The sequence below is a fragment of the Gigantopelta aegis genome, chromosome 2, assembly GCF_016097555.1.
Source record: "Gigantopelta aegis isolate Gae_Host chromosome 2, Gae_host_genome, whole genome shotgun sequence".
NCBI lineage: Eukaryota > Metazoa > Mollusca > Gastropoda > Neomphalida > Peltospiridae > Gigantopelta > Gigantopelta aegis.
In genome coordinates, this window is record NC_054700.1 from 2,807,661 (window position 1) to 2,833,732 (window position 26,072).

At 37.9% G+C, this 26,072-nt stretch overlaps 1 protein-coding gene across 1 annotated transcript in view; it reads left to right on the forward strand.

Annotated features, from left to right (window-relative positions):
* The first annotated feature begins 5,536 nt into the window (after nucleotides 1–5,536).
* Nucleotides 5,537–26,072, forward strand: part of LOC121379777 (nuclear cap-binding protein subunit 1-like) — a 56,205-nt gene continuing 35,669 nt past the window's right edge. Inside the window, exons 1-10 of the mRNA XM_041508431.1 lie at nucleotides 5,537–5,691; nucleotides 10,649–10,734; nucleotides 11,716–11,816; nucleotides 13,304–13,388; nucleotides 16,533–16,604; nucleotides 16,972–17,079; nucleotides 18,843–18,964; nucleotides 19,704–19,773; nucleotides 22,118–22,333; nucleotides 24,568–24,665. Of these exons, the coding sequence (XP_041364365.1) occupies nucleotides 5,646–5,691; nucleotides 10,649–10,734; nucleotides 11,716–11,816; nucleotides 13,304–13,388; nucleotides 16,533–16,604; nucleotides 16,972–17,079; nucleotides 18,843–18,964; nucleotides 19,704–19,773; nucleotides 22,118–22,333; nucleotides 24,568–24,665 (1,004 nt within the window). The 5' untranslated portion in view covers nucleotides 5,537–5,645. The remainder of the gene's footprint in view (nucleotides 5,692–10,648; nucleotides 10,735–11,715; nucleotides 11,817–13,303; nucleotides 13,389–16,532; nucleotides 16,605–16,971; nucleotides 17,080–18,842; nucleotides 18,965–19,703; nucleotides 19,774–22,117; nucleotides 22,334–24,567; nucleotides 24,666–26,072) is intronic.

The following is a 26,072-nucleotide window of genomic DNA, read 5'->3' on the forward strand; positions in this document are numbered from 1 at the left end:
GTTTTTCTACAATGTATCTTTGTTTAATTTTCTACAATGTATCTTTGTTTAATTTCACATTTAAAATGTGTAATGTCTATTTGTATCTTTTGGACTTTACATTGATATATAAAATATTTTGCTTAAAGTAATAAGAGATCAAAGACGGTGTCTGTTCTAATGTGCTTCTTATGTCCGAATATAAACAAGTTCAAGAGATAGTTTTAGGTTACTTAAGTGAGTTAGTTATTAGTGGTTAGTGGTTAGTGAGAGAGAAGATGGTGTAGTGGTTTTACACCTACCCACCGAGTCGTTAAAATTCGCTGTGGGTGGGAGTCGACATTGGGCTGCGAACCCCGTACCTACCAGCCTTATGTCCGATGGCTAACCACGACACCACTGTGGCCGGTAGTTTGAAATTATGACGTGTTATTACCTTTTACGACACTTCCTCCGTCCGAAATGTCCCGAACACACAAGCAAAATTGCGGCAAATAGAACGAGAGTGAATATAGCCTTCATCTTCGTGAACTGTCGGCGGCAGTAACAGAATGACAGATTGCGATTGTTTACAGAGACATATATTGTCTGGTCAAATATACCACAATGCAAAACAAATTAATTAAAATGAACTCACGTGAATATTTATTAAATATCAAAGAACACGAAATCGATGTAGATGGCGATACAGCAACACGTGTTTTCGTCGGTGATTGGTTTTCGTGATCGGACTTTCATACCTGATTTATTTTTCAGTTGTTTTTATCCTAGGACTTGTATTCCTACCGGACTTAAATTCCTTCTACAGAAATACAAGTCCGGCAAATTAGATGTCCGTTTGTTATACTTTGCAATTTGCACGAGCTGCCAGAAAGACACGAAAAACAAAGTGAGATTTTGGCAACCTTCCCTCGTAGTGTGATGGATAAGTATACGAGTCTCTTAAGATTATTATGGGTTCAAATCTCTATGTCAAAATATTCTTTTTAAGTTTGAGTATCAACTTAATTTTTTTTTTACGTCATAGACTTGTGGATCAGATACGTGAGTGAATTTTTGTAATCGTCTTACATTTTTGTCAGCATATTGAAGTCGGACGAATATCTTGCTTTTTTCAAAAGTATACAATGCAGCTACATATATAAAGTAGTTCATGTGTTCAACACGTAGAAATATATATCTAAAAAACAATATGTAGCCCAAAATTGTTATATATATATATATATATATATATATATGAAAACTGGTAACTCCAAAAAACTTAACATTCGGCGAACAGCAAAAGACAATTTCTGCATATACCAACATAATTTTTAATAATATGTTTTATAAGTTTATATTTTGACGGTAAATCACAATCTGATTATTTGTGATTTTTTTAATCTTTGTCCGATCAGACTTCCATTCCTCGGAATCCTAGTCTGTGGGACTTGTATTCCTAGGAATTTAAGTCTGTGAGACGTGGATTCCGAGGAATGTAAGTCTATGGGACATTTATTCCTGGTACTCCTGGTACTCCTGGTCCACAGGACTTTAAATCCTAGTATTCCTAGTCCTCTGGAATTTATTTCGGATATTTTGCTTATTACATATATATATATATATGATTCCTGAAAATCCCTGAATTAAAACTTTGAAAACTGTACTTAGTTCTAGTAGTTAGTACTAATAACTAGTACTATAATTACCAGTTAGGCCTTACTACAATATAAAAATAACAGGAAACATAAGCATGAAAAATTACCTTTTACTGATGAACAATTAAAAATAGCATCAAAACACTTGAAATTAATTATCACTGCCTGCCTCATGGCAGTTTTGACCATCATAAGCATAAGAGACGAGTTGGGGAAAGGGTCTCTGTATTGTTATACCTGGCCGTAAGGAACATCATAAGCGTTCGAGACTGGGTGGAGGTGGGGTCGGGAGAGAGGGGTGGGGTCACTCCCCCAGGGGGGGGGGGGGGGGGCGCCAATGGACACTTTCGGGCAAAATGAGCTGGCCTGAAATCTTCACCATGTATTTCCATCATTCTACTCACAATATTAGTTGTAATCCATGTACAAATGCAGACTGATTTATTTGGAATCCTATATAGCGTCTTGGTAGTAATGCGAATATAAATATACGTTGTGTTCCAGATTCGGACATTTTCGTTTCATTCGGGCAATAAAAATCAGCTTGCCCCCACCCCACCCCTACTCCCAAAAAAGGGAGCCTGAATGCCTATTGTGACCAAAACTGTCAGGTGTAAAAGTGTCATAAATAGTTAGTCTGTTTAAAAATATCTTTGTAAATTGTGTGTGCATATTATTGATAGTATGATCATTGTTCGGGGGTTACTGTTTTATCTTAATCAGTGTAGTGGCCCATTGAGCTGCTAAAACCCACTATTTCTGTTAATTGATAAACCTTAATGATAACCATTTAACATAATTTGTTATCGATGGTATGGTTGGTTGGGACTAAGATATCATAGAGCCCAGGGTCTGATATGTCATATGTTAGACCAAATTAATTTTTGAAAATGAGTAAAATTGACAAAGCAGGCACATGTTCAGTAAATTATGCAGGGGGGAGGTCTAGACTGTGGCAGGTAGAAATTTGTTTTGAAGAGGGGTGTTTAGACCACGCCACCCCACCCCACACCCAACGTACACGCGCCTGCAACATTATTGACAAAAAGGCACAAACTTAAAAATTATATAAGATAATTTATATAGCGCAAATATCACATTTTTATAGTTGAATTATTATTATTATTATTATTATTATTATTATTTTCAAATACTAGTATATAATGTCTAACAGATAATTGTGCTGGTATATAAGATGGGCAAGTTATACTTATCTGCGAGTACTAATACATGCTTCGAAAATCTTTTCGAGTTACTTTTAAATCTTTAATCATTTATTAGTTGGAACAACACGCAATGAATAAAGACCTTAGTTTTGCTCGTGTAATAAGGTCAACAAAATGTGTACATACTCTTGCAAATGATATAAATGGAAAATATTGGAATAAACAGAAAATATTTAAATAAGGAGAGGCGCCAGTATCCCAAGTTAATTAAATAAACTAGAAAGGAAACTGCTTTTCATTTTGTTTACATTTATAATTTATTTTTTATATGTACCACCGGACTTAAATTTTGATTGTCCAAGAATGCAAGTCCGACCCGGACTTAATCTCCTGGCAGTCAGACCAGTATTTCTAAGGAACGTAAGGCCTAGGACTTGCATTCCTAGGTATATAAGACCTAGGACCTGCATTCAGACAACTGTTCCTACGGACTTGCATTCCGTTTACACCGGTGTTGTGTTGTTGCTGTGGTTTACCGGCCTCGGTGGTATTGGGTTTAAGCCATCGGACATAAGGCTGGTAGGTACAGGGTTCGCAGCCCGGTACCGGCTCCCACCCAGAGACAGTTTTAACGACTCAGTGAGTAGGTGTAAGACCACCTCTTCTCTTCTCTCTCACTACCCACTTACAACTAACCGACTGTCCTGGACAGACAGCCCAGATAGCCGAGGCGTGTGCCCAGGACAGCGTGCTTGAATATTAATTGGACATAAACACGAAAATAAGTTGCAATGAAATGAAATGCTGTGGTGTATATATATTAATTGCTTTAGCCGATCTTATTGAAATCGGCTCACACTACGGGAATCGCTCAGCGGTAGCTGGGGTGAGTGATCTTTCCCAAGGATTTCAGTCAGGTTGTTGTTTTAGCCACATGTTACCATCACCACGTATGAAAGTTAATTTCGTAGCGTCCACCCTCCTGTGTAAAACAACAGCTCGACCGATTACTGGTAACAAGATGGTGATTGACGAGACAGCCCCCGACCTCAGTGGTTAATTTATCGGATACAAGACTAGTAGGTACTGGGTTCGCAGCCTGGCACTGGCTCCAAATAATGGGCGAGTTTTAACGATTCGGTTGGAAGATGTAAGGCCACAGCACCGACATCTCTCTCACTAACCACTAACCATTAACCCTCTGCCCTGGACATACAGCCCAAATAGCTGAGATGTGTGCCTAGGACAGTGTGCTCGTGCCTTAATTGGATATAAGCATGAAAACATGTACAATGTGCCAAAAACATTTTGCAACACATCTCTTAATTAAGATAATTCCAAAGTGTGTGTGTGGGGGGGGGGGGGCAAATTCAGTTTAAAAGCTCCCCTTTTAATACGGACCCCGTAGTAGTTGTTGACTTTTTCTAGTTTAAAGGTGCTCGCTTGCATTACAACCCTCTGCCCTCGAAATTTTTTTAACAGTTGTCACTCACCGTCAAGGTAGTTAACTTTTCATTTATAAACAAGCATTCTGGGAGTACTGCTAAAGCAATACATATGTCCCCTACCTAGTCCAACACATTTTCGTATCTCCTAAGTTCAAGAACCATAACTGAAAATGAATTAATCGCCGTGAATGTCAATCTTGATCTGTAACAGTGCGTGTGATAAAGCTAGACACAAAATTGTAGCTCAGTACCTTTAGGCATGGCGTAAAGAAAAAGTCCGGAGAACTAATTTGGTATATGTCAGGTTCGAAAGCCGTAACTATTAAAAATGGGTCAATCGCCATGAAAGTCAAATTCGATCTGTAACAGTACTCGATAAAGCTATGTACAACATTTCAGCTCAGTATCTTGAGGCATTGTGCAAAATATATCCGGTAAATTATAAGTCGGACAGACGGATGGACAGACTGACAGACAGACATTAATTCATTCATCCATCCATTCTTCATACCATTATCATCAGTGATACGTATTTGTCTTTGTGTATTTTGGCTGCTCTGCTGTACTACTGTACTTAATGAAAGATAGCTCAGTCGGCTGAGTGCTCACTTCACTTGAGGCGCTTGCGTCAGGAATCGAACCACCTCAGTGGATTCATTTTCCTCGTTCCAATCAGTGCACTATAGCTGGACAAAGGCCGTGGTATGTGCTTTCCTGTCTGTGGTAAAGTGCATATAAAAGATCCCTTTCTGCATTAGATACACTGTACAAAGTTGTCTGTGATGACTACGAGTCATAATTACCACGTTTGACATCCAATAGCCGATGATTAATTAATCAATGTGCTCTAGTGGTGTCGTTAAACAAAAACAAAACTTTAATAAAAGCTTATATGATTCAATACACAAATATATGAGGCCAGCATCTAGAAATCATTTATCAAAATTAGAAAGCATGTTGTACATGGTGTAAGTGCCCGGGGTGAACATAGAATCATGTCTACTGGTATCAGGTCGTTTCGCCCTTATTCTCGATCGCCCCCATACCGGTTCGTTTCGCCCTCATGTTTATGTTTGTGAATGATGAATAAATTTGTTTACGTGACTCTAGATGCAAATCATGTCTAGTAGCAGCCCGAGTACTCTGCCGTTCAAGAGCTAGGTTCTATCATAACCGTCCAAATGGCGGCATTGTATTCACTGACCAGAGCTGAACACCACTGACATGTATCTTCTAATAAAACATCATTAGCATTTGCCCCAATTTTGGCTCGTTAGGCTATAAATGTTGGTCTCCAAAACAGTTATTGGAGGAAAACATGACGTAGATCTTTAGTTCCGTTTCCGGGCTTTTGCGGGAAGATTGTTTTGTCTTTAAGCGTGTTTGTTTTTGAGCATTTAAATACCATCCAAAATATGTCCCGAAGAAGACGAGATTCATATAGTGATGACGAAGATGATGGTGTGTATAGAGTTCTACAATTAAATCTTAGTGCTATCTTGCCGTGATATTAGTTTTCGTGTTTGTTGAACCGGCTTGTAGACACTTCCAGCGACGAGCAAGCAAAGGGCCGCAACTCTAACCATGTTTATTTGTTTTATTTATTAAAACAAATGGAAGGACTTTCCTTTGGCACTAACCCTAACCCTAACCCTAACTCTCTATGATAAATATTTATAATGTTCTTTATACGTGACAGTGCCAAAGGAAACTCCTACCCATTTTGCTGCCCTCCTTTCACATTCTGCCGCTCTCCACTATTTTTCTGCACCCATCTTTATTTTCCCGCACCCTACACTATATTTTACAGCACCAATCTCCGCTGTTTCCAAACGCACACTTTTTTCTACACACAAAAACAATAAATCAGTCAGTCTGCACAGTGGACATCAAAGCAAACAGCCTCTGTTTTTTGAAGGGTGGGTTGTTGCACGGCTGATGTTTTTCAGTGTGAAAAAAAAGTGTGCATTTTGAAATAGCGGAGCTGGGTGCTGTAAATTATAACAGGATGCTGAAAATTAAAGAGGAGTGCAGAAAAAGAAATGGGCTGCATAACACAAAAGTGAAGAGGCAAAATGCAGTGAGAATGTATATTATACAATTTCACTGGGTAGGCACATGACTAGTTCCATCGCGTGGTACTAACTAAACACTTATGAACTCCAACCAGGACCCAAACGCCTGTGTTAAATACTGGCAGATAATGTTCATACACGTTTATGCATTTTGCCATCAGTGAGGAGCTTTACCGATGGCAGTAATTTTTATCCGGTAGCACAAAAGTGCCATCGGTGATGCCCCAACCGACGGCAGTTTATAATTATATGTCACTAAGTTCAAACCCTTAATTGCAACATTTCACACGCCGTCGGGCATGGCAGTAGTAGTTATTTACTAGCCCAACACTGAATATCTCTAGCCATGGGAGTAGGGCTTCCATAATTTAGAAACCCTGAGACCATTTTGTGTTTGAGTGTTAACAATCACAATTTGAGCAATTTTATATTGTTATTCATCAATTAATCACCAAAAAGCACCACCACAAAACACAAAACAATCAAATAAAAAGAAGAAGGAGAAGAACAATATACCAGAACAAAAAAGTATATTTGTGCAATAAATAAATGCATTTCTTCATATAACAATTTATCCTGCAATCACTATTTTTATGTTATGGTACGAAATGACTTTCAGTGGTGGGACAAAATGACCCTAGTACAAAACGACTAAATAAGGTACGAAAGTAATGTTGTACAAAACGACTAAATAAGATACGGAAGTACTATGGTACGAAATTACTAAATAAGGTACGAAATGACCATGGTACAAATAACTAAATAAGGTACGAAATGACCATGGTACAAATTGACCAGCAGGGAAGGGACTTTGCGGCTCATTTCGACGTTTGGTACAACCGGGTTAAACGCTGGTGTCATGGAGGCTCTGGTGTCATGGAGGCTAAGTCTTCGAAATTGTTTGTTGGAAAGTTTATTTTGTTGATAGTGTGGGCATCACTCACAACTAGAAATCAAATAGATCTGTAGGCTTTTTTGTTTTGTTTGTCTGCACATTTGTTGCTCAATTTGAGTTGAGAAACGATGCAATTTTATTTGGGCGAGGTTCGCTAAATATTTTGAATACTTAAACCTTGGACACAATTTATTGGATTAAATAAATGGCATTTGTGATCCCTCAATGTCCCTAACTGTGTTATGCTTCAAATTCCATTCGGTTTGTTTTCTCCAATTACAGGCTGCTTCGCCCTAAAACCATTTCGGATCCTGTTTTGTTTTGCTTTTGTATCAAGTCGTTTCGCCCCACAAAATAAATATATTTATTATAGTTTTGAAGGTACTTTTCTGTCTGTGGATATTAATGCCTTACCAGCTGTTTACTTTCTGTCACCTGAAGCTGTGCGAAGTCAATAATAAAATACTCAGCGTTTGGACTTTAGCTGGTTAAAGCTAGGCAAAATTGCCATACATAGTGTATTTAATAAGAAACCACAGCACATCAGTAGTATGCAGTGTAACTGTTCATAAATTAATTAAATTATTAATACATTTCTTTAATTAACTTATTTACATGTTTTCAACTATTTTATGTGTATGTTGTGAATATATTGTCTGTAAATATAAACACACTTAGAACAATAAAGCCTTGTATTGACCGCAATGTGGGAAATCTAAAAATCATTGCATATAGGACACATCAATGAATAAATGTTTTTTATTAACAAAATAAAAATTATGGCTAAACGACTCGGTTAGAGGTACGAATCGACTTGTGCAAACTTGTAGTAAGGGCAAAACGTCTTGTTACCGTTTTCTCATTTGTCACGTTTTTCTTCACAGTTCGGAAATATTTCCATTCACAATAAAGTTCACAGACAACACTGTACATCTTATAAATACTGTAGAATACTTTATTTTCGCGGGATCGAATTTTTGCGATTTAATGAAAATGGGTCAATTCGCGAACATTTATTTTCGCGAATCCCCCAACCCCCTTCAATAAAAAAAACGAAGTACAGATGTCAATAATTTTGTTTTAAAAAACGGAACTTAGTTTTGCCGGTTGTTACGCTAATCTGTAGAACTAATCCTACATGTACACACGAGTGCTATACACATAAAACAATAGTTTTCCTGCTTTAACCAATCAAGTTTTGTTACTACTAGCCTCGTACATCGGAAACTAATGTGGTATAGTTGAATGAGACTACATATTATTTTTATTTTTTTTGTCGGCCTTTATATAAAGTTTATTTTCGCGTGGAATATATTTTCATGAATTTCATTCACACTCGAAAAACGCGAAAATAAAGTATTATACAGTACAAATCTGTTAACTCTTATCTATCCAACTTTACAACCAGAAAACGTAATCATTGATTCCAGTTTCCAACTTGAAATATGCAATAATGTTGTAACACTTGATGTATGTAATATTTTAGGGGACATCTTAGTGAGTCTAATTAAACAAATAAAATGTACAGAAGAACTTACCGGTAATTTCAGGGGACAATATTTCAAAATCTGAGGTAACCGGAAGTCGGTTCACATGGTTTTTACCTAGGTAACCAATTGTTCGGTTACATGAATTATATTTGCGTAACCCGTGGGTTACCTGATTGGTTACCTCAAAATTGCATTGAAATTATATTTTAAATACATAGTTTTTAGCTCAAACATAAAGTTAAAACAAATACAAAAGAAAACATTTTACCCAAAAAAATATGTCTTTATAAAAGAACTGAATATCAGCCCCAGTACTGAAACAAAATACAGGGGCGTAACCAGATTTGTTTTTAGCATTACACGCGCCCGATCCGGGGGTTTCCAGAGGCGCCCCCCCCCCCTGTGAAAATTTTGAAACTCAGAACTGCTGCAGATGCATTCTGAACCTTTTTGGATGCATTTTTTTCTATCTTTTTTCAAGTGAATTTTAAGAGGATATTTTATAGAACAATTACATACAGCCTCAACCTATTCCCGGATTATGTTTTTGCATTACACATGCTTAATGGGTGCTACGCCTTTGAAATAGATACATAATTATTTGAAGGGATTCCTTTTTTCGTTTTGCGCTGGATACGTTACTTTCACATTATCGATGGTACTTCTATACTACAGTGACGTTCCAAATGTTTGTGTTTTAAAGCTCATTATGCGATGTTAGTATTTTTCAATTTTTGTGACATTTTTGGATTCCTGTTTATGTTAAAACTGTTTTTAACATATATAAAATTATAGGTAATCCAATATTATGTCTACATATATTCCTTTAAAGAGAAAATAGCAGCAGATAATTTAGCCGTCCCTAGAGGTCTGAGCACATTTCTTTAAAACTTTTTAAAAAGTTTAGACTGGTCACAAGTTCCAACTGTTGCAGTATAACAACGTCTACTGGTTTGCTGTGCATCAAGTATCTAAAATTCAGCCTAAAACATTTGTCAGAATACTAGTAGTATGTCTGGGTGAATAAACTTCCTGTAATCGTGAAGTTTTTTCCCTCACAAAATCCATGATTGAACGGCTACTAGCCACGAAAAGTTTACTTTAAAAATGATGATTGAATTTGCGTTGCACAGTATAAAATAAAGAGTTACTTCCCTTCGACAGTAATATCCGTATCGTAAAATGCTAAGAGCCTGAATACAGATGGCGGCAACCTTGGCTGTAGATAGCCTTGAAAATTATTTTGGCAGCCTTGAAAAGACCTTAAATTTCATAGGTGAATGGCTGTATGAACCATGTTCAAAGTAAAGTTTGTTTTTATTTAACGACACCACTAGAGCACATTGATTTTTTATCTTATCATCGGCTATTGGATGTCAAACATATGGTCATTCTGACATTGTTTTTTAGAGGCTACCCGCTGTCGCCACATAGGCTACTCTTTTACGACAGGCAGCAAGGGATCTTTTATTTAAGCTTCCCATGGGTAGGATAGCACAAACATTGGCCTTTGTTGAACCAGTTATGGATCACTGGTCGGTGCAAGTGGTTTTTACCTACCCATTGAGCCTTGCGGAGTACTCACTAGTGGTTTGGAGTCGGTATCTGGATTAAAAATACCATGCCTTGACTGGGATCCGAACCCAGTACCTACCAGCCTGTAGACCGATGGCCTAACCATGACATAACCGAGGCCGGTAAAAACCATATTCAAAGTTTATATTTTCAGTTATTTTCGGTGAATATATCCTTTACAAATCTTCAATTTTCATTAAATAATAAAGTCCAACATGTTTTAAAAGAAATATTTTACAAATAGCAAGAAATTAAACCCATATGCACGTTACGTCATCAGTAACGTTTACTACACAAATTTAGACTGTTTTTTTGTTTTCTTTTCGATATTGCGATATAGTACATGCACCTGTTGTTGAAATTGTTTTATTTGTTTTGTTCAGATGCACCAAGGAAAAGACGGCGTCAGTCGGATAATCTTGATATCGAAGATCGTCTTGATTCTCTCATTACACGAGTGGGGGAAAAGGTAATCAGTGTGTGCAGCAGATATATCAGGGATACCTCTGGATGAGCAGAACATTTCTCAAAATTGTCTATGAAAATTTAAAAATTGCCAAAAACCCCAGTTAATTTATAACAAAATATCAGTTATTACATGAAATTATTTCGCAAGTTAAAGGCATACTGTCACGGAATTAAGGACCTTATTTCTCTAAAAATGGATAATAAATAAAAATTACATTAATTGTTGGAAACCAAATCTCCTTAATTGAACTATGATGGAATGAAATCCATGTCATCCCTAACAGCAATTTTAGTTTTTGAATTATGGACCATTGCCATAATTCAATTATTTTTACAAAATATCATTAATAAATGGAGTATGGTGGTTATGAAGATGGTTGAATAAAGTACACTTCGAGACAAATCAAATTATTTTTGTTCAGGTAATACTTTGTTAGACCATTAAATAGGTCAGTGGTCTGTGACAATATGCCTTTAATATATTTTTAATGCCAACTGCTTTCAAAACTAGCCCTGTATTTAAAGGCACACATTCTAGTTTTAAAAATGCAATCTCTCTTCACCATCATATGATCTCTTTCAAGTAAACTTTGCAACAAGAAGCATTTACAGTGGTCTTGGCACTAAGATCGCTTCGAAAAACAGGTCCATGGATATTGTTGAACAGAGGATCATATTTTTCAAAGAAGATTGACAATAACATGCAGAAGGCAACTTCAGAACTATATTTTTCAGTACTAGCATGTGCCCGTGAACATTTGGTTTTCAAAACATTGATTAGTGATATTTCTAGATTATCACCTACTGTATAAAGTTTTAAAATTGTGTTGCGATCTCTGAAACTTGCGTAGCAAATCGCGACTCGATACTGAACAAAATGTTCATGTAGTGAATTGTGGCTTACTGAGGGTCTGGTTTTGGGGGGTTTCTCTGTTTGGATTATCATGAATGGCTCGCTTTAGTTTATGTTTTTTATATTTAGAGTACGTCTTCATTAGAGAGCAACTTGGAAGGTCTTTCCAGCGTGTTGGAAGCAGATTTACCAAATTACAAACACAAGATTCTCAAGATACTTTGTGAATGGTAAGAACCTTTCTGAATGGTAAGATAGTTTGTGAATGGTAAGAATCCTTTGTGAATGGTAAGATACTTTGTGAATGGTAAGAATCCTTGTGAATGGTAAGATCCTTTGTGAATGGTAAGATAATTTGTGAATGGTAAGATCCTTTGTGAATACTAAGAATCCTTTCTGTAAGATACTTTGTGAATGGTAAGATACTTTGGGAATGTGTGAATGGTAAGATACTTTGGGAATGTGTGAATGGTAAGATACTTTGGGAATGTGTGAATGGTAAGATGCTTTGGGAATGGTAAAATACTTTGGGAATGGTAAGATACTTTGGGAATGGTAAGATCCTTTGGGAATGGTAAGATCCTTTGTGAATGGTAAGAATCCTTTTTCAAAAAGATATAGTTTTGCATCGTTTACTGAGCCACTCCATTGGGAACTAATCAAATAGTTTGTGAACTTTAGCCTACTTCACTGTAACCGAAATCACGCCTGTTGGGGTAGGAATTAGCTCAGTCAATAAAGTGCTGGCTTGAGATGCTTGTGTCTCAGGATGGAACCTCATTGGTGAACCCATTGCGGTTTTTCAGTGTCCCATGACTGGTATATCAAAGGGACATTCCTGAGTTTGCTGCATTGTAAGATGTTTCCGACTAATAAAATATATCTGCGATTAAACTTACATATTAAATGTATTTCCTAGTTTATAATATCAGTGTCTGTGTATTCAATGTGTTTCTGGTCGTTTTAATATTTGTAAGAAGCCCAAACTGGATTTTATCTTCAAAATAATTTTGTACGTACGAAAAATATATATTTTAAGAAATAAAATGAAATTTAACCTAGTACAAATATTAGAACAATCAGAAACATGTTTAATATACAGCCACTAATATTATATGCAGAAAAATATATTTGATATGTAATTACAATCGTTAAACAGTCTCTGTTAACCAATAACATCTTAAAACTTGCAGCAAACTCAGGAATGTCCCTTCAACAAGCATTCTGAGAGTACTGCTGAAGCAATTCAAAATTTTCATGGCTCCTAAGTTCAAGGGCCATAACATTGTGATAAATGAGTGAATTGCCATGGAAGTCAAACTTGATCTGTAACAGTACATGATACAGCTCTATACAGAATTTCAGCTTAATAATCCTGAAAACTATATGTGGGACAGACAGGAGGATGAAACCGAATCCCTATAGTCCCCTCCAGTTGGACTGGTAGGGGACTAACAACCACGGTATGTGCTGTCCTGTACATAGAAAGTGCATATAAGAGACTCCTTGCTGCTAATAGTTAAAGGTAGTCCCCAGCCATGATATGTGCTGTCCTGTCTCCAGGGAGTCCATATATAAGAGACTCCATGCTGCTAATGGATAAATGTAGAGACTTAGAATTATCAAATGTTTGACATCCGTAGCCAATGATTACTAAATCAATGTGGTCAAGTAGTATCATTAAACAAAACAAACATTTTTATAAACTATTTTTCAGTGTTGTTGCCATGCCAGAGAAGCTGTCTGTGTACTCCACTCTGATTGGTCTGCTCAATGCCAAGAACTACAACTTTGGAGGGGAGGTAAGTCAGACATTTAAAAGGAAAGGAAGGTTTGTTCAATGATATTACAGGTCATTATTTAATATGCGGCTGTTGTCCACATTCGGTAGTGTTTTCCATGGCTTGTTTTAGCATGGTGCGGCGCCATGCCTCTGTAGTCTGACACAATCTTATCTTCAGTCTCGTTCCAGCCAGTGCACCAATCAAAGGCTGTGGTATGTGCTATCCTGTGTGGGTTTGAATCATATCTCTCGGGTAGAAAACAAACTGTTGTTCTTGGCAAAGCCCGATCTGATCCTCTTAATCTCTCATATGGCATCCCACAGGGATCAGTACTTGGCCCCACTTTGTTTGCATTATATATCAATGATCTGCCACTCTATGCAAAGCATTGTGTCATGGATCTGTTTGCTGATGATGTAAGCTCCACATCTGTAGCTGATGACATATCTCTGTTAGAAAAACATGTCCAGTTAGATTTGAATGAGGTGAGTCTTTGGTGCAACCATAATAAGATGTCTCTTAACTTAAATAAAACTAAAATCATGCTTATTGGTTCTTCTAAAAAACTGACCTCGATTGCAGAAACCTCAACAGCAATGACTGTATATGTAGATCACATACCAGTGCAATGTTCCACTTCTGAAAAACTTCTTGGTGTACACATTGACCCAACACTGACATGGGCTAACCACATAAATGCCATTATTAAAAAATCTTCTTATTTATTATACATTTTTCGACAAAACAGAAAATATCTTGACCAAAAGACCAGATTAATATTCTACAGCTCTTACATATTACCTCACTTAGACTATTGCTCCACAATTTGGGGAACCTGTTCAAAACATTCTATAGGAAAACTTCAAAAAATCCAAAATCAAGCTGCAAGACTTATTACTGAAAAAAGCAAAGAAATGTCCACTGCAGAAATAATTAGCTCTCTCAAATGGCTTAAAATCAAAGAGAGAATTGACTTTAGAACCTGCCAGTTTGTCTACAAAGTCCTCAACAAACTATCTCCATCATATCTAGAAACAATGTTTCAAACAACTTCAGAAATTCACTCCTTAAATCTGAGGTCAACTCAACATAATCACCTTTATGAATTAAAACCAAGAACAGAATTTTATCGCCATAGTTTTTCATGCAGGGGAGCTAAACTGTGGAACACACTACCTTCAAAGATAAAATATTCTCAATCCCTCGCCTCATTCAAATCCAGTTATTTTAAGCACTATTCAAATAATAATCAATTTTAAGATATACCTTTGTTGTTGATTTTGTGTTTGTTAAAATAATTATGATGTATTGAGTTATCACTGACTCAAGTTTCTTAACAAATTGATTTAAATATTATTTATATATTCATAATATGTGCTATTGTTCCTCATGCTATACATATTACATGTATGTTGATGTTGTTTCTTTGAATGTATGTATGTATAATATCATGTATAGATTAGAGAGGGCCTCATGGGAGACCAGTCACCTTGTACTGAATGTGTTTACCCTCTGAAAATAAAGAATTTTATTATTATTATTATTATTATTATTATGGTGCATATAAAAGATCCCTTGCAACTAATGGAAAATTGTAGCAGGTTTCCTCTAAGACTATATGTCAAAATTACCCAATGTTTGACATCCAATAGCCGATGATAAATAAATCAATGTGCTCTAGTGGTGTCGTTAAACAAACCAAACTTTAACTTTTATTACTGTCAGCAACACCATGCTGCCCTGAGATAAACAAACCTTTTTCAATAATTAATTCTAAAACTGCCTTCATAAAACACTAATGATCTGCGATTGGTCTGGGATCGATCCTCGTCAGTGACCCATTGGGCTATTTCTCTTTCCAACCAGTGCACCACGACTGGTATATCAAAGGCCGTGGTATGTACTACCCTGCCTGTGGGATGATGCATATAAAAGATCCCCTGCTGCTAATTGAAAAGAGTAGTCCATGAAGTGGCAACAGCAGGTTTCCTCTCTCGATATCTGTGTTGTCCTTAACCATATGTCTGACGCAATATAACCGTCAATAAAATGTGTTCAGTGCATCATTAAATAAAACATTTGTTTCTTTTTTATAAAACACTAAAAAAATATGGGATGTTTGAGCCAGACTACTATCTCTAGAGGAATATGCCATTGTTTGAGGTCAGGTTAAGTATACTTAAAAGAGAAAATGCTCCAAATTTTCTCCATTTTGACATTAATTACATTTTTTTTTTTTTTTTGATGAGGGAAAAAAACGTTCTCTGAAAATGGTAGAAATTTTCCAAAAGTGTTTAGTCTACCATGCCTTGTCAGTGTTTCTGTCAGATAGAACATTTTGGATATGGCGCTATAGAATTGAATGCAACAACAGTCAACGGGGTATAGGCAACTTCCCCCCAAAAGAAAATGGGTTAAATTTAGTGTTAGGGTTAAGAAAATTGTACAGTAATGATAAGAGTAATTAATTTTGTCAAAAGTTTAACTTCAAAAAAAAATCTGCAACACTATTTGGATATGGCGCCATACCCATTTTACCCTCTGGCAGAAATCCTGCTTGTCAAACTTCTAGGGAAACTACTATGTGGTACAGTCACACCTGCTTATGAGGGCTTATTTTGTAGTTTTAATTTTACAGTACAAATTGGAAGAGATTCATATTGGGAGTTTTCATTAATAAAATGTTCTTCACACCTTTGTTTTCACTTCACTGATATTTATTACCTTTTTATTCATTTTTATGTTACTGAGATGCAAATCATGTGTGGGGGTTTTCTAATTCTCATGAGTTGATTGGATTTTACTTGCAAGGTTCATTCATCTAACGATTACCGCATTACAATAGCGACAAATAAACAACATGATAAACATGAAAGGGTCGACGAAAAAATTATACGTAAATTATTTTTTATATTTCTTCGGATAGACGTTGCCGTTCGAGCTAAATATGTTTAATTTTACAGTTCACCAATCAGCACCAAAATAAAAGGGTTTAATAGAGAGAAAAATCGTGACTTTGTTCTTGGTTCGACACTGGTAGGTTCGACCGTTGGGCGTCCGAGCCAATGAGATTCTACTGTATTTGAGATTTTTCAATCCATTTGAGATATTTTTATATTTGGCTTTCAGTTCATTGATTTGTTTATTTTTTGTTTTTTTTAGTTCACTGAGATGTTGGTACGAAACCTGAAGGAAGCTCTGAAAACGGGACAGTTTGAGAATGCTAGAATGATCGTAAGTTTAATTTGTTAATTTCACTTTGTGTCATATTGGTAAGATAATTTGATAATTGGGTTTTGTTTTGTTTCACTGTGTCATTTCAGGTTATGTCATTCTTCACTATTATTTCAGGTCAGGTTTTGTTCACTGTTTTTTAAGGTCAGGTTTTGTTTTCTTGTTATTTTAGGTTAGGTTTTGTTTCACTGTTTTTTAAGGTCAGGTTTTGTTTTACTGTTATTTTAGGTCAGGTTTTGTTTTACTTTTATTTCAGGTCAGGTTCTGTTTTACTGTTATTTCAGGTCAGGTTTTTTTTCCTGTTATTTCAGGTCAGGTTTTGTTTTACTGTTATTTCAGGTCAGGTTTTTTTTTACTGTTATTTCAGGTCAGGTTTTTGTCGGATCTCGTGAACTGTCATGTCCTAGTAGCCGCGTCTCTGTTGCAGATGTTTGACAACTTCATTGAGGTGACGCTGGAAGACAACATTCCACAGGTAACATGTTATAGCTGCCTAAATATCTTGTGATAGATAGCATTCCACAGGTAACATGTTATAGCTGACTGACTAAATTACTTGTGATGATGGTCATATTCTAATTAGATCTTAACTGAAATCTTGCGATAGTAAGCAGTTATTTTATTCGTTTTAACCAAAAGAGAAAGTAGTTGAATACTGAGGTTTGGTGCGTTATGAAGAAGTGATTTTTAAGCACCTACAAAATTAAAAAAAAAAAATAGTATTAACAGATTGGAAAATGTTTTCTGTGGGCAAGAAAAAACGTGTAAACTGTGCATCAGTGAATCTGTTTACAGAGAAGTTTGCCATGCTTTTCCTTTTTGTATCCAGATGAACCTAAAAGAAATAACAGACAATCCAGACAAATAACAATGCAAACAGGATCATAGTTTATTCCTTTTGGTCCTTCGATTCGTTCGAACCATAATGCTCAATAATACAATGACTTAATTTTATGTGACAATCCCTGACGACTTCAGTTTTATGTGACAATCCCTGACGACTTCAGTTTTATGTGACAATCCCTGACAACTTCAGTTTTATGTGACAGTCCCTGACGACTTCAGTTTTATGTGACAGTCCCTGACGACTTCAGTTTTATGTGACAATCTAGAAATTAACAAACTTGCGTTGCTATGGCTGGACCAATGCCTTTTAACTGTTGTGAATATAACAGGAATTTTATTGTTTATCTGCAAACATGAATAATTAATTTATCTGTGCACATGTATAGTCACATGTATATATTTATTTGTTTTATCTGTGAACATGTGTAGGTAATTAATTTTTCTGTAAACATTTTTTATTTTATTCATTTATTTATAAAAGATATATTTAATTGATTTATCTGTATAGTCACATGTATATATTTATTTGTTTTATCTGTGAACGTGTAGGTAATTAATTTTTCTGTAAACATTTTTTATTTTATTCATTTATTTATAAAAGATATATTTAATTGATTTATCTGTGAACTTGTAGTTAATTCATTTATCTTTGCACATGTATAATCATTTCCATTTTTTGTGACTACATAATTATATATATTTGTTTTATCTGTGAACATGTGTAAGTAATTTGTTTTTTCATTTCATCCATTTATTTATAAAAAGATATATTTGCATACATGTAGTTATCTAACTGGCCTCGATGGCACAGTGGTTAAGCCATGGACTACAGGCTGGTAGGTACTGGGTTCGGATCCCAATCGAGGCATGGGATTTTTAATCCAAATACAGACTCCAAACACTGAGTGAGTGCTCTGCAAGGCTTAATGGGTAGGTGTAAACCACTTACACCGACCAGTGATCCATAAATGGTTCAACAAAGGCCATGGTTTGTGCTATCCTGCCTGTGGGAAACGCAAATAAAAGATCCCTTGCTGCCTGTCGAAAAAATAGTAGCCTGTGTGGCGACAGCAGGTTTCCTCTTAAAAACAATGTCAAAATGACCATATGTTTGATGTCCAATAGCCGATGATAAGATAAAAAAATCAATGTGCTCTAGTGGCGTCGTTAAATAAAACAAACTTTACTTTGTAGTTATCTGTGAATATGTGTTGTTATGTATTTTTCTTTGAACATGTATAATCATTTTTATTTTCTTTGAACGGGTATACCATGTATTTATCTGTGAATATGTGGAGATAATTTATTTTTCTGTGAACACATATATTTTATTAATTTATTTGTGAATTTCTGTATTTATCTCTGACCATGTTGTATGTTTCCGTTTAACAGGTGCGATCAGACTGGTACGTGTACGCGGTTCTCTCGGCCCTGCCCTGGGTCGGCCGTGAACTGTATGAGAAGAAGGAAGCGGAGCTCAACGCAATGCTCGTGTCCATTGATAACTATATTGGGTACGAAACACCGATAGTTCCATGCCCCGCAGGGCTTAACGCTGTCAGTAGCCAAAGGTTTTTACTAATGGCGAGACATAGCCCAGTGGTAAAGCGCTCGCTTGATCCCTGTCAGTGGGCCCATCGGGTTATTTCTCGTTCCAGCCACTGCACCATGACTAGTATATCAAATGGAAAACATTTTGCGGGTTTCCTTTTTAAGAGGGGCGGTACGTAGCCCAGTGGTAAAGTGTTCGCATAATGCGCGGTTGTTCTAGGATCAATCCCCGTCGGTGGGCCCTTTGGGCTATTTCTCGTTCCAGCTAGTGCACCATGACTGGTATATCAATGGCCGTGGTAGGTGCTATCCTGTCTGTGGGATGGTGCATATAAATGATTCCTTGCTGCTAATCAAAAAGAGTAGCCCATGAAATGGCGACAGCGTGTTTCCAATCTCAATTTCTCTGTGGTCCTTAACCATATTTCTGACATCATATAACTGTAAATAAAAAGTGTTGAGTGTGTCATTAAATAAAACATTTCCTTCCTTTTTAAGACTATATGTCAGAATTACCAAATGTTTAACATCCAATAGCTGATGGTTAATAAATCAATGTGCTTTAGTGGTCACATTAAACAAAACAAACATTAACCTTTCACTGAAACTGGCTAATAAAATTGGAAAGTGGCTAAGATTTTGTCTAAGTTGGAAAGTTATATTGCTCTAGATAAACATAATTTGTAATTTATATTTTTTTAGCAAACGTCAGCGTATCCACCAGCCGGCCTTGAGAGTGTGGCACACGGATGAACCCCACCCACAGGAGGAGGTAGAACTTACACACAGCTGGAATAGTTGTTAATGCATGCATATAATGTTAATAGAGTATTCGTCACAAGAGTTTGTTTAATATGAAAAATATCAACCGAGTCTATGTTAATCGGTATTTGTCGAGGTTCTGCCGAGAGTAATACCCATTGACTAGACACAGTTGATATTTTACGTATTAAAAAACATGAGTAGTGAATTCCATTTATCCTATAACACTTCGGAAATAACATATTTAGTAAATCAAAGTTCTGAAGTCTCCTCACCAGTAATATGACGTTATCGCGATTAGCACAAAATTGATGTAGTTTGACATCACACACTTTATCTCGTGTCATAACGCTGAGGTATACAAGTCTTGTTGTCTGAACACAAGTAACCCACTGACAGCAAAACATTCATAACCAAGTTAAATTTAAGGTAAATATCAAATGGTTTTACAGGGCTAGCTCTGCCACTCGCCAAATTCGCCAATTGTGAATTTAGAAAGCAGTTGGCAAATTTTATTTTAATTTGGCGAAATAATTGTAGGTAATAATTGACATTTTTTAGAAAATAACTGTCGATTTCTGCCATTTTTAAAGTTTAATAGACAATTAGGCGAAATTCTTTGCTCACCCAGAGCTAGCCCTGTTTTATGATATGGATATTATGGGTAAGTTAAGGATAGATCAGGATTTAACTGACCTCGGTAGGTACTGGGTTCAATTCCCAGTACTGGCTCCCACCCAGAGCGAGTTTAATAATTTATTGGGTCGGTGTAAAATAATTACACTGATTTGTCTCTCACTAACCCACTGTCCTGAACAGGCAGTCCAGATAGCTCAGGTGTGTGCCCAAGATAGCATGCTTGAACCTTAATTGGATATAAACAGAAAAATAAATATTAACATCATCATGAAATTGTGTGAGCAAGTTGTTAATGCGAAAAATGTTGTTCATGTTTCAATGCAATAATTATTTGATGCATTATATTTTAAATCAAAAGAAAAGAAACAAATTGACAAGCAACAAAACAAACGTCAACGCAATTAATATATGCATCTGTTAAAATGAATACTATCTTATATCAGTTAAAGTAATCATGTAATGAATAGGAATAAAATTAAACTTTAAAATATGCCCCCAAAAATTCAAACGAACTGAATGAAAACACAATAGGTTGTTCACACAAGTAGATCTACACCTTGTCATTTCTGTAGTTCTCGACATGAGGCGGAGGAATTTACTGCCAACTAACAACAAAAGTCCTACTTTTTTGTTTAATTAATGAGATAGAACTGAAGTCAATTTATTGCAAACAGTGTGTACCTTTCCCAATGCAATAATATTGTGCGACATTTTTTTTTCCTGATTTACAATATTTGTTATTGACTCAGTCGGGGATTCTAACTTTGGCTGTTGGAAGGTTCAGATGAAGTCTGATTTTAGTAGGGAGGGGAGCGGGAGGTGGGGTGCAATTATTGTCTTGGGTCAAGTTAAGTATTTCCAATGTGGGAAACACCGATAGGGGGAAACAGTATTTCCGTTATTTCTTTTTATACGTTAGTGTGACTTTCCCTATTACTATATTTTCAAATGATACATGTCCTGATTGCATGAGGAGGAGGGAGGCAATTTTGTTTCTGTACACCCATAAACCACAAACCAAAATTGTATTTAAACCAAGTATGCTTAGAGAAAACATTACAGGGGATCCGTCAGACAAGAAAAAATAATTATGGTAATAATTATAGGATATTAAACAAGCTTCCATTTTGTATCATGTTTCAGGGTTCGAAACGACCTGTGGCCAGGTCACCAAATGCGACCATTGTCCCGTTTGGTCGACTTAAATATTAAAAAATAATGGTGTTAGTCACGCAAATAATATTATTTGGCAATCTTCTTTAGAGCTATAACATATGAGCCACTATTAATATTTGTATTGCATATATTTATTCCACATTAAAATCATGCTTGTGGTTGATAGTTCGCTTACCTTAATTTGCCAACATCCATTATTATTTTTGGGGCCACCATATTTCATGGCGAGTTTTGATCCCTGATGTTTATGTTTTTTGTGAAATAATTTTCAGTTGTGACAAGCTTCAGCAAGTGACAATGAAATTTTTTTCACGAAGGTACGATAAATATGATAAGAAATGGTTGCGAGTTTAATATTCTATTTATTACCAGTAATCGATTTTAATTTATATGACTGAACCCGTTTGATTTACATTCCAGTAAGGTCATCGTCTGCCATTCATATGACATTGAGACGTTATGTTCTAGTGGGATGTGATACTTCGATATGAAACCAAGATATTTTTAACCATATGAGTAATAGTCAAAACTGTTTTCAGTACCTGGATTGCCTGTGGGCTCAGATCAGAAACCTGCGTAACAACAAGTGGATGGAGAAGCAGATCCTGCGTCCGTGTCTGGCGTTCGACAGCATCCTGTGTGACGCGCTGCAGCACACCCTCCCCCAGGTGATCCCCCCGTCACACAATGAGGAGATGACCTACCCACTGCCCGCCGTCGTCTTCAGACTCTTCGACTACACCGACGTCCCAGAGGTAATCTTACACACTGCTAACTTTCGACTACACTGACGTCCCAGAGGTAATCTTACACACTGCAACACTTACAGCCCTACACCGATGTCCCAGAGGTAATCTTACACACTGCAACACTTACAGCCCTACACCGACGTCCCAGAGGTAATCTTATACGCTGCTACGCATACAGCCCTACACCGACGTCCCAGAGGTAATCTTATACGCTGCTACACTTACAGCCCTACACCGACGTCCCAGAGGTAATCTTATACACTGCTACGCATACAGCCCTACACCGATGTCCCAGAGGTAATCTTATACACTGCTACACATGCAGCCCTACACCAACGTCCCAGAGGTAATCTTACACACTGCAACACTTACAGCCCTACACCAACGTCCCAGAGGTAATCTTACACACTGCAACACTTACAGCCCTACACCGATGTCCCAGAGGTAATCTTATACGCTGCTACGCATACAGCCCTACACCAACGTCCCAGAGGTAATCTTACACACTGCAACACTTACAGCCCTACACCGATGTCCCAGAGGTAATCTTACACGCTGCTACGCATACAGCCCTACACCAACGTCCCAGAGGTAATCTTACACGCTGCTACGCATACAGCCCTACACCGACGTCCCAGAGGTAATCTTACACGCTGCAACACTTACAGCCCTACACCGATGTCCCAGAGGTAATCTTACACGCTGCTACGCATACAGCCCTACACCGACGTCCCAGAGGTAATCTTACACGCTGCTACGCATACAGCCCTACACCGACGTCCCAGAGGTAATCTTACACGCTGCTACGCATACAGCCCTACACCGACGTCCCAGAGGTAATCTTACACGCTGCTACGCATACAGCCCTACACCGACGTCCCAGAGGTAATCTTACACGCTGCTACGCATACAGCCCTACACCGACGTCCCAGAGGTAATCTTACACGCTGCTACGCATGCAGCCCTACACCGACGTCCCAGAGGTAATCTTACACGCTGCTACGCATGCAGCCCTACACCGACGTCCCAGAGGTAATCTTACACGCTGCTACGCATGCAGCCCTACACCGACGTCCCAGAGGTAATCTTACACGCTGCTACGCATGCAGCCCTACACCGACGTCCCAGAGGTAATCTTACACGCTGCTACGCATACAGCCCTACACCGACGTCCCAGAGGTAATCTTACACGCTGCTACGCATACAGCCCTACACCGACGTCCCAGAGGTAATCTTACACGCTGCTACGCATACAGCCCTACACCAACGTCCCAGAGGTAATCTTACACACTGCTACGCATACAGCCCTACACCAACGTCCCAGAGGTAATCTTATACGCTGCTACACTTACAGCCTTACAGCCCTACACCGATGTCCCAGAGGTAATCTTACACGCTGCTACGCATACAGCCCTACACCGACGTCCCAGAGGTAATCTTATACGCTGCTACGCATACAGCCCTACACCGACGTCCCAGAGGTAATCTTACACGCTGCTACGCATACAGCCCTACACCGACGTCCCAGAGTAAATCTTATACGCTGCTACGCATACAGCCCTACACCGACGTCCCAGAGGTAATCTTACACGCTGCTACGCATGCAGCCCTACACCGACGTCCCAGAGGTAATCTTATACACTGCTACGCATGCAGCCCTACACCGACGTCCCAGAGGTAATCTTATACGCTGCTACGCATACAGCCCTACACCGACGTCCCAGAGGTAATCTTACACGCTGCTACGCATACAGCCCTACACCGACGTCCCAGAGGTAATCTTATACACTGCTACACATGCAGCCCTACACCGACGTCCCAGAGGTAATCTTACACGCTGCTACGCATACAGCCCTACACCGACGTCCCAGAGGTAATCTTACACGCTGCTACGCATACAGCCCTACACCGACGTCCCAGAGGTAATCTTACACGCTGCTACGCATACAGCCCTACACCGACGTCCCAGAGGTAATCTTACACGCTGCTACGCATACAGCCCTACACCGACGTCCCAGAGGTAATCTTATACGCTGCTACGCATACAGCCCTACACCAACGTCCCAGAGGTAATCTTACACGCTGCTACGCATACAGCCCTACACCGACGTCCCAGAGGTAATCTTACACACTGATAAACTTCGACTGCAGGGCATCATTTTACCGGGAAGTGAACTGTATTCATGTAGAATGATAAAATGCAGGTGTTTTTTATAATACATGAGTTGTCTCATTTGCAGGGCACAGTTTTACCTGGAAGTCATTCGATCGAAAGATACCTGATAGAGGAGCAGCTCCACAGAATAATCTGCACAAATTACATTGAAAGAAAGGACTGGTAAGATTGGTCGCTTGTTTAACACTGGGGCTGGGATTTAGCTCAGTTGGTTGAGTGCTCGCTTGAGGTGCTTGCGTCGTAGGATCGAATCACCTCAGTGGAACCATTCAGCTGATTTGGGGTTTTTCTCGTTCCAACCAGTGCACCACAACTGGACAACGGCCGTGGTATGTGCTTTCCTGTCTGTGGGAAAGTGCATATAAAAGAAATCCCTTGCTGCATTAGAAAAAATGTATCAGGTTTCCTCTGATGACTATGAGTCATAATTACCAAATTGTTGACATCCAATAGCTGATGACTAATTAAATCAATGTGCTCTAGTGGTGTCGTCAAACAAAATAAAAAATGTGTTTGTTTGTTTAACACTGCTTCATGGTTGGCAGATGATCCAGGGTGGGTAATTGTCTTGTAATCAGGGAGTAGCCACAGTTGGCGATCAGTTGAACATTTAGTTTGTTTGTTTAACTCTGCTTCATGGTGGGCAGATGATCCAGGGTGGGTAATTGTCTTGTAATCAGGGAGTAGCCACAGTTGGCGATCAGTTGAACATTTAGTTTGTTTGTTTAACTCTGCTTCATGGTGGGCAGATGATCCAGGGTGGGTAATTGTCTTGTAATCAGGGAGTAGCCACAGTTGGTGATCAGTTGAACATTTAGTTTGTTTGTTTAACTCTGCTTCATGGTGGGCAGATGATCCAGGGTGGGTAATTGTCTTGTAATCAGGGAGTAGCCACAGTTGGTGATCAGTTGAACATTTAGTTTGTTTGTTTAACTCTGCTTCATGGTGGGCAGATGATCCAGGGTGGGTAATTGTCTTGTAATCAGGGAGTAGCCACAGTTGGTGATCAGTTGAACATTTAGGAGCAGCTACTACTTAATGTCTTAGAATTGTGTATTGATTCTGAACAACAAGTGCACTGGTACGGTTAAGAGATATAGTTCTGTCACATTCATGAATATACAGATTGGTAGATATATATTGTTGATAGCACGTTGCTCAGTGGTAGAGTATTGTAGCGTTAGAGACACATACTAAGTGTGGTGGAAGACTTCCCCCTCTCTCTCCCCCCCCCCCCCCCCCCCCCCATCTAACACAACTTTTTGACAGTGCAATATTAGGCTATTAATATAAGTGTCCAATGAAAATGTAGACAAATGGGTCAGCTAGGTTAATATTTGAATACCCCACCGCACACCACACCACACCATATACAAACCACACTATAGTTCAGAGGTCTGGTTCATTATTTATAAAAGGAAAAGTTGATTCAATTTTTCTGTAATTCTCCCTCTTGTTAGCATGTAGCATTCTGACCAGAGGGAGAATTAATTCTACAAAAAGTTTAGTTGCACCATTTTAGAAATTTCCAGTGATGAACCCAATTTAGTTTGACGGATCGATTGAAGC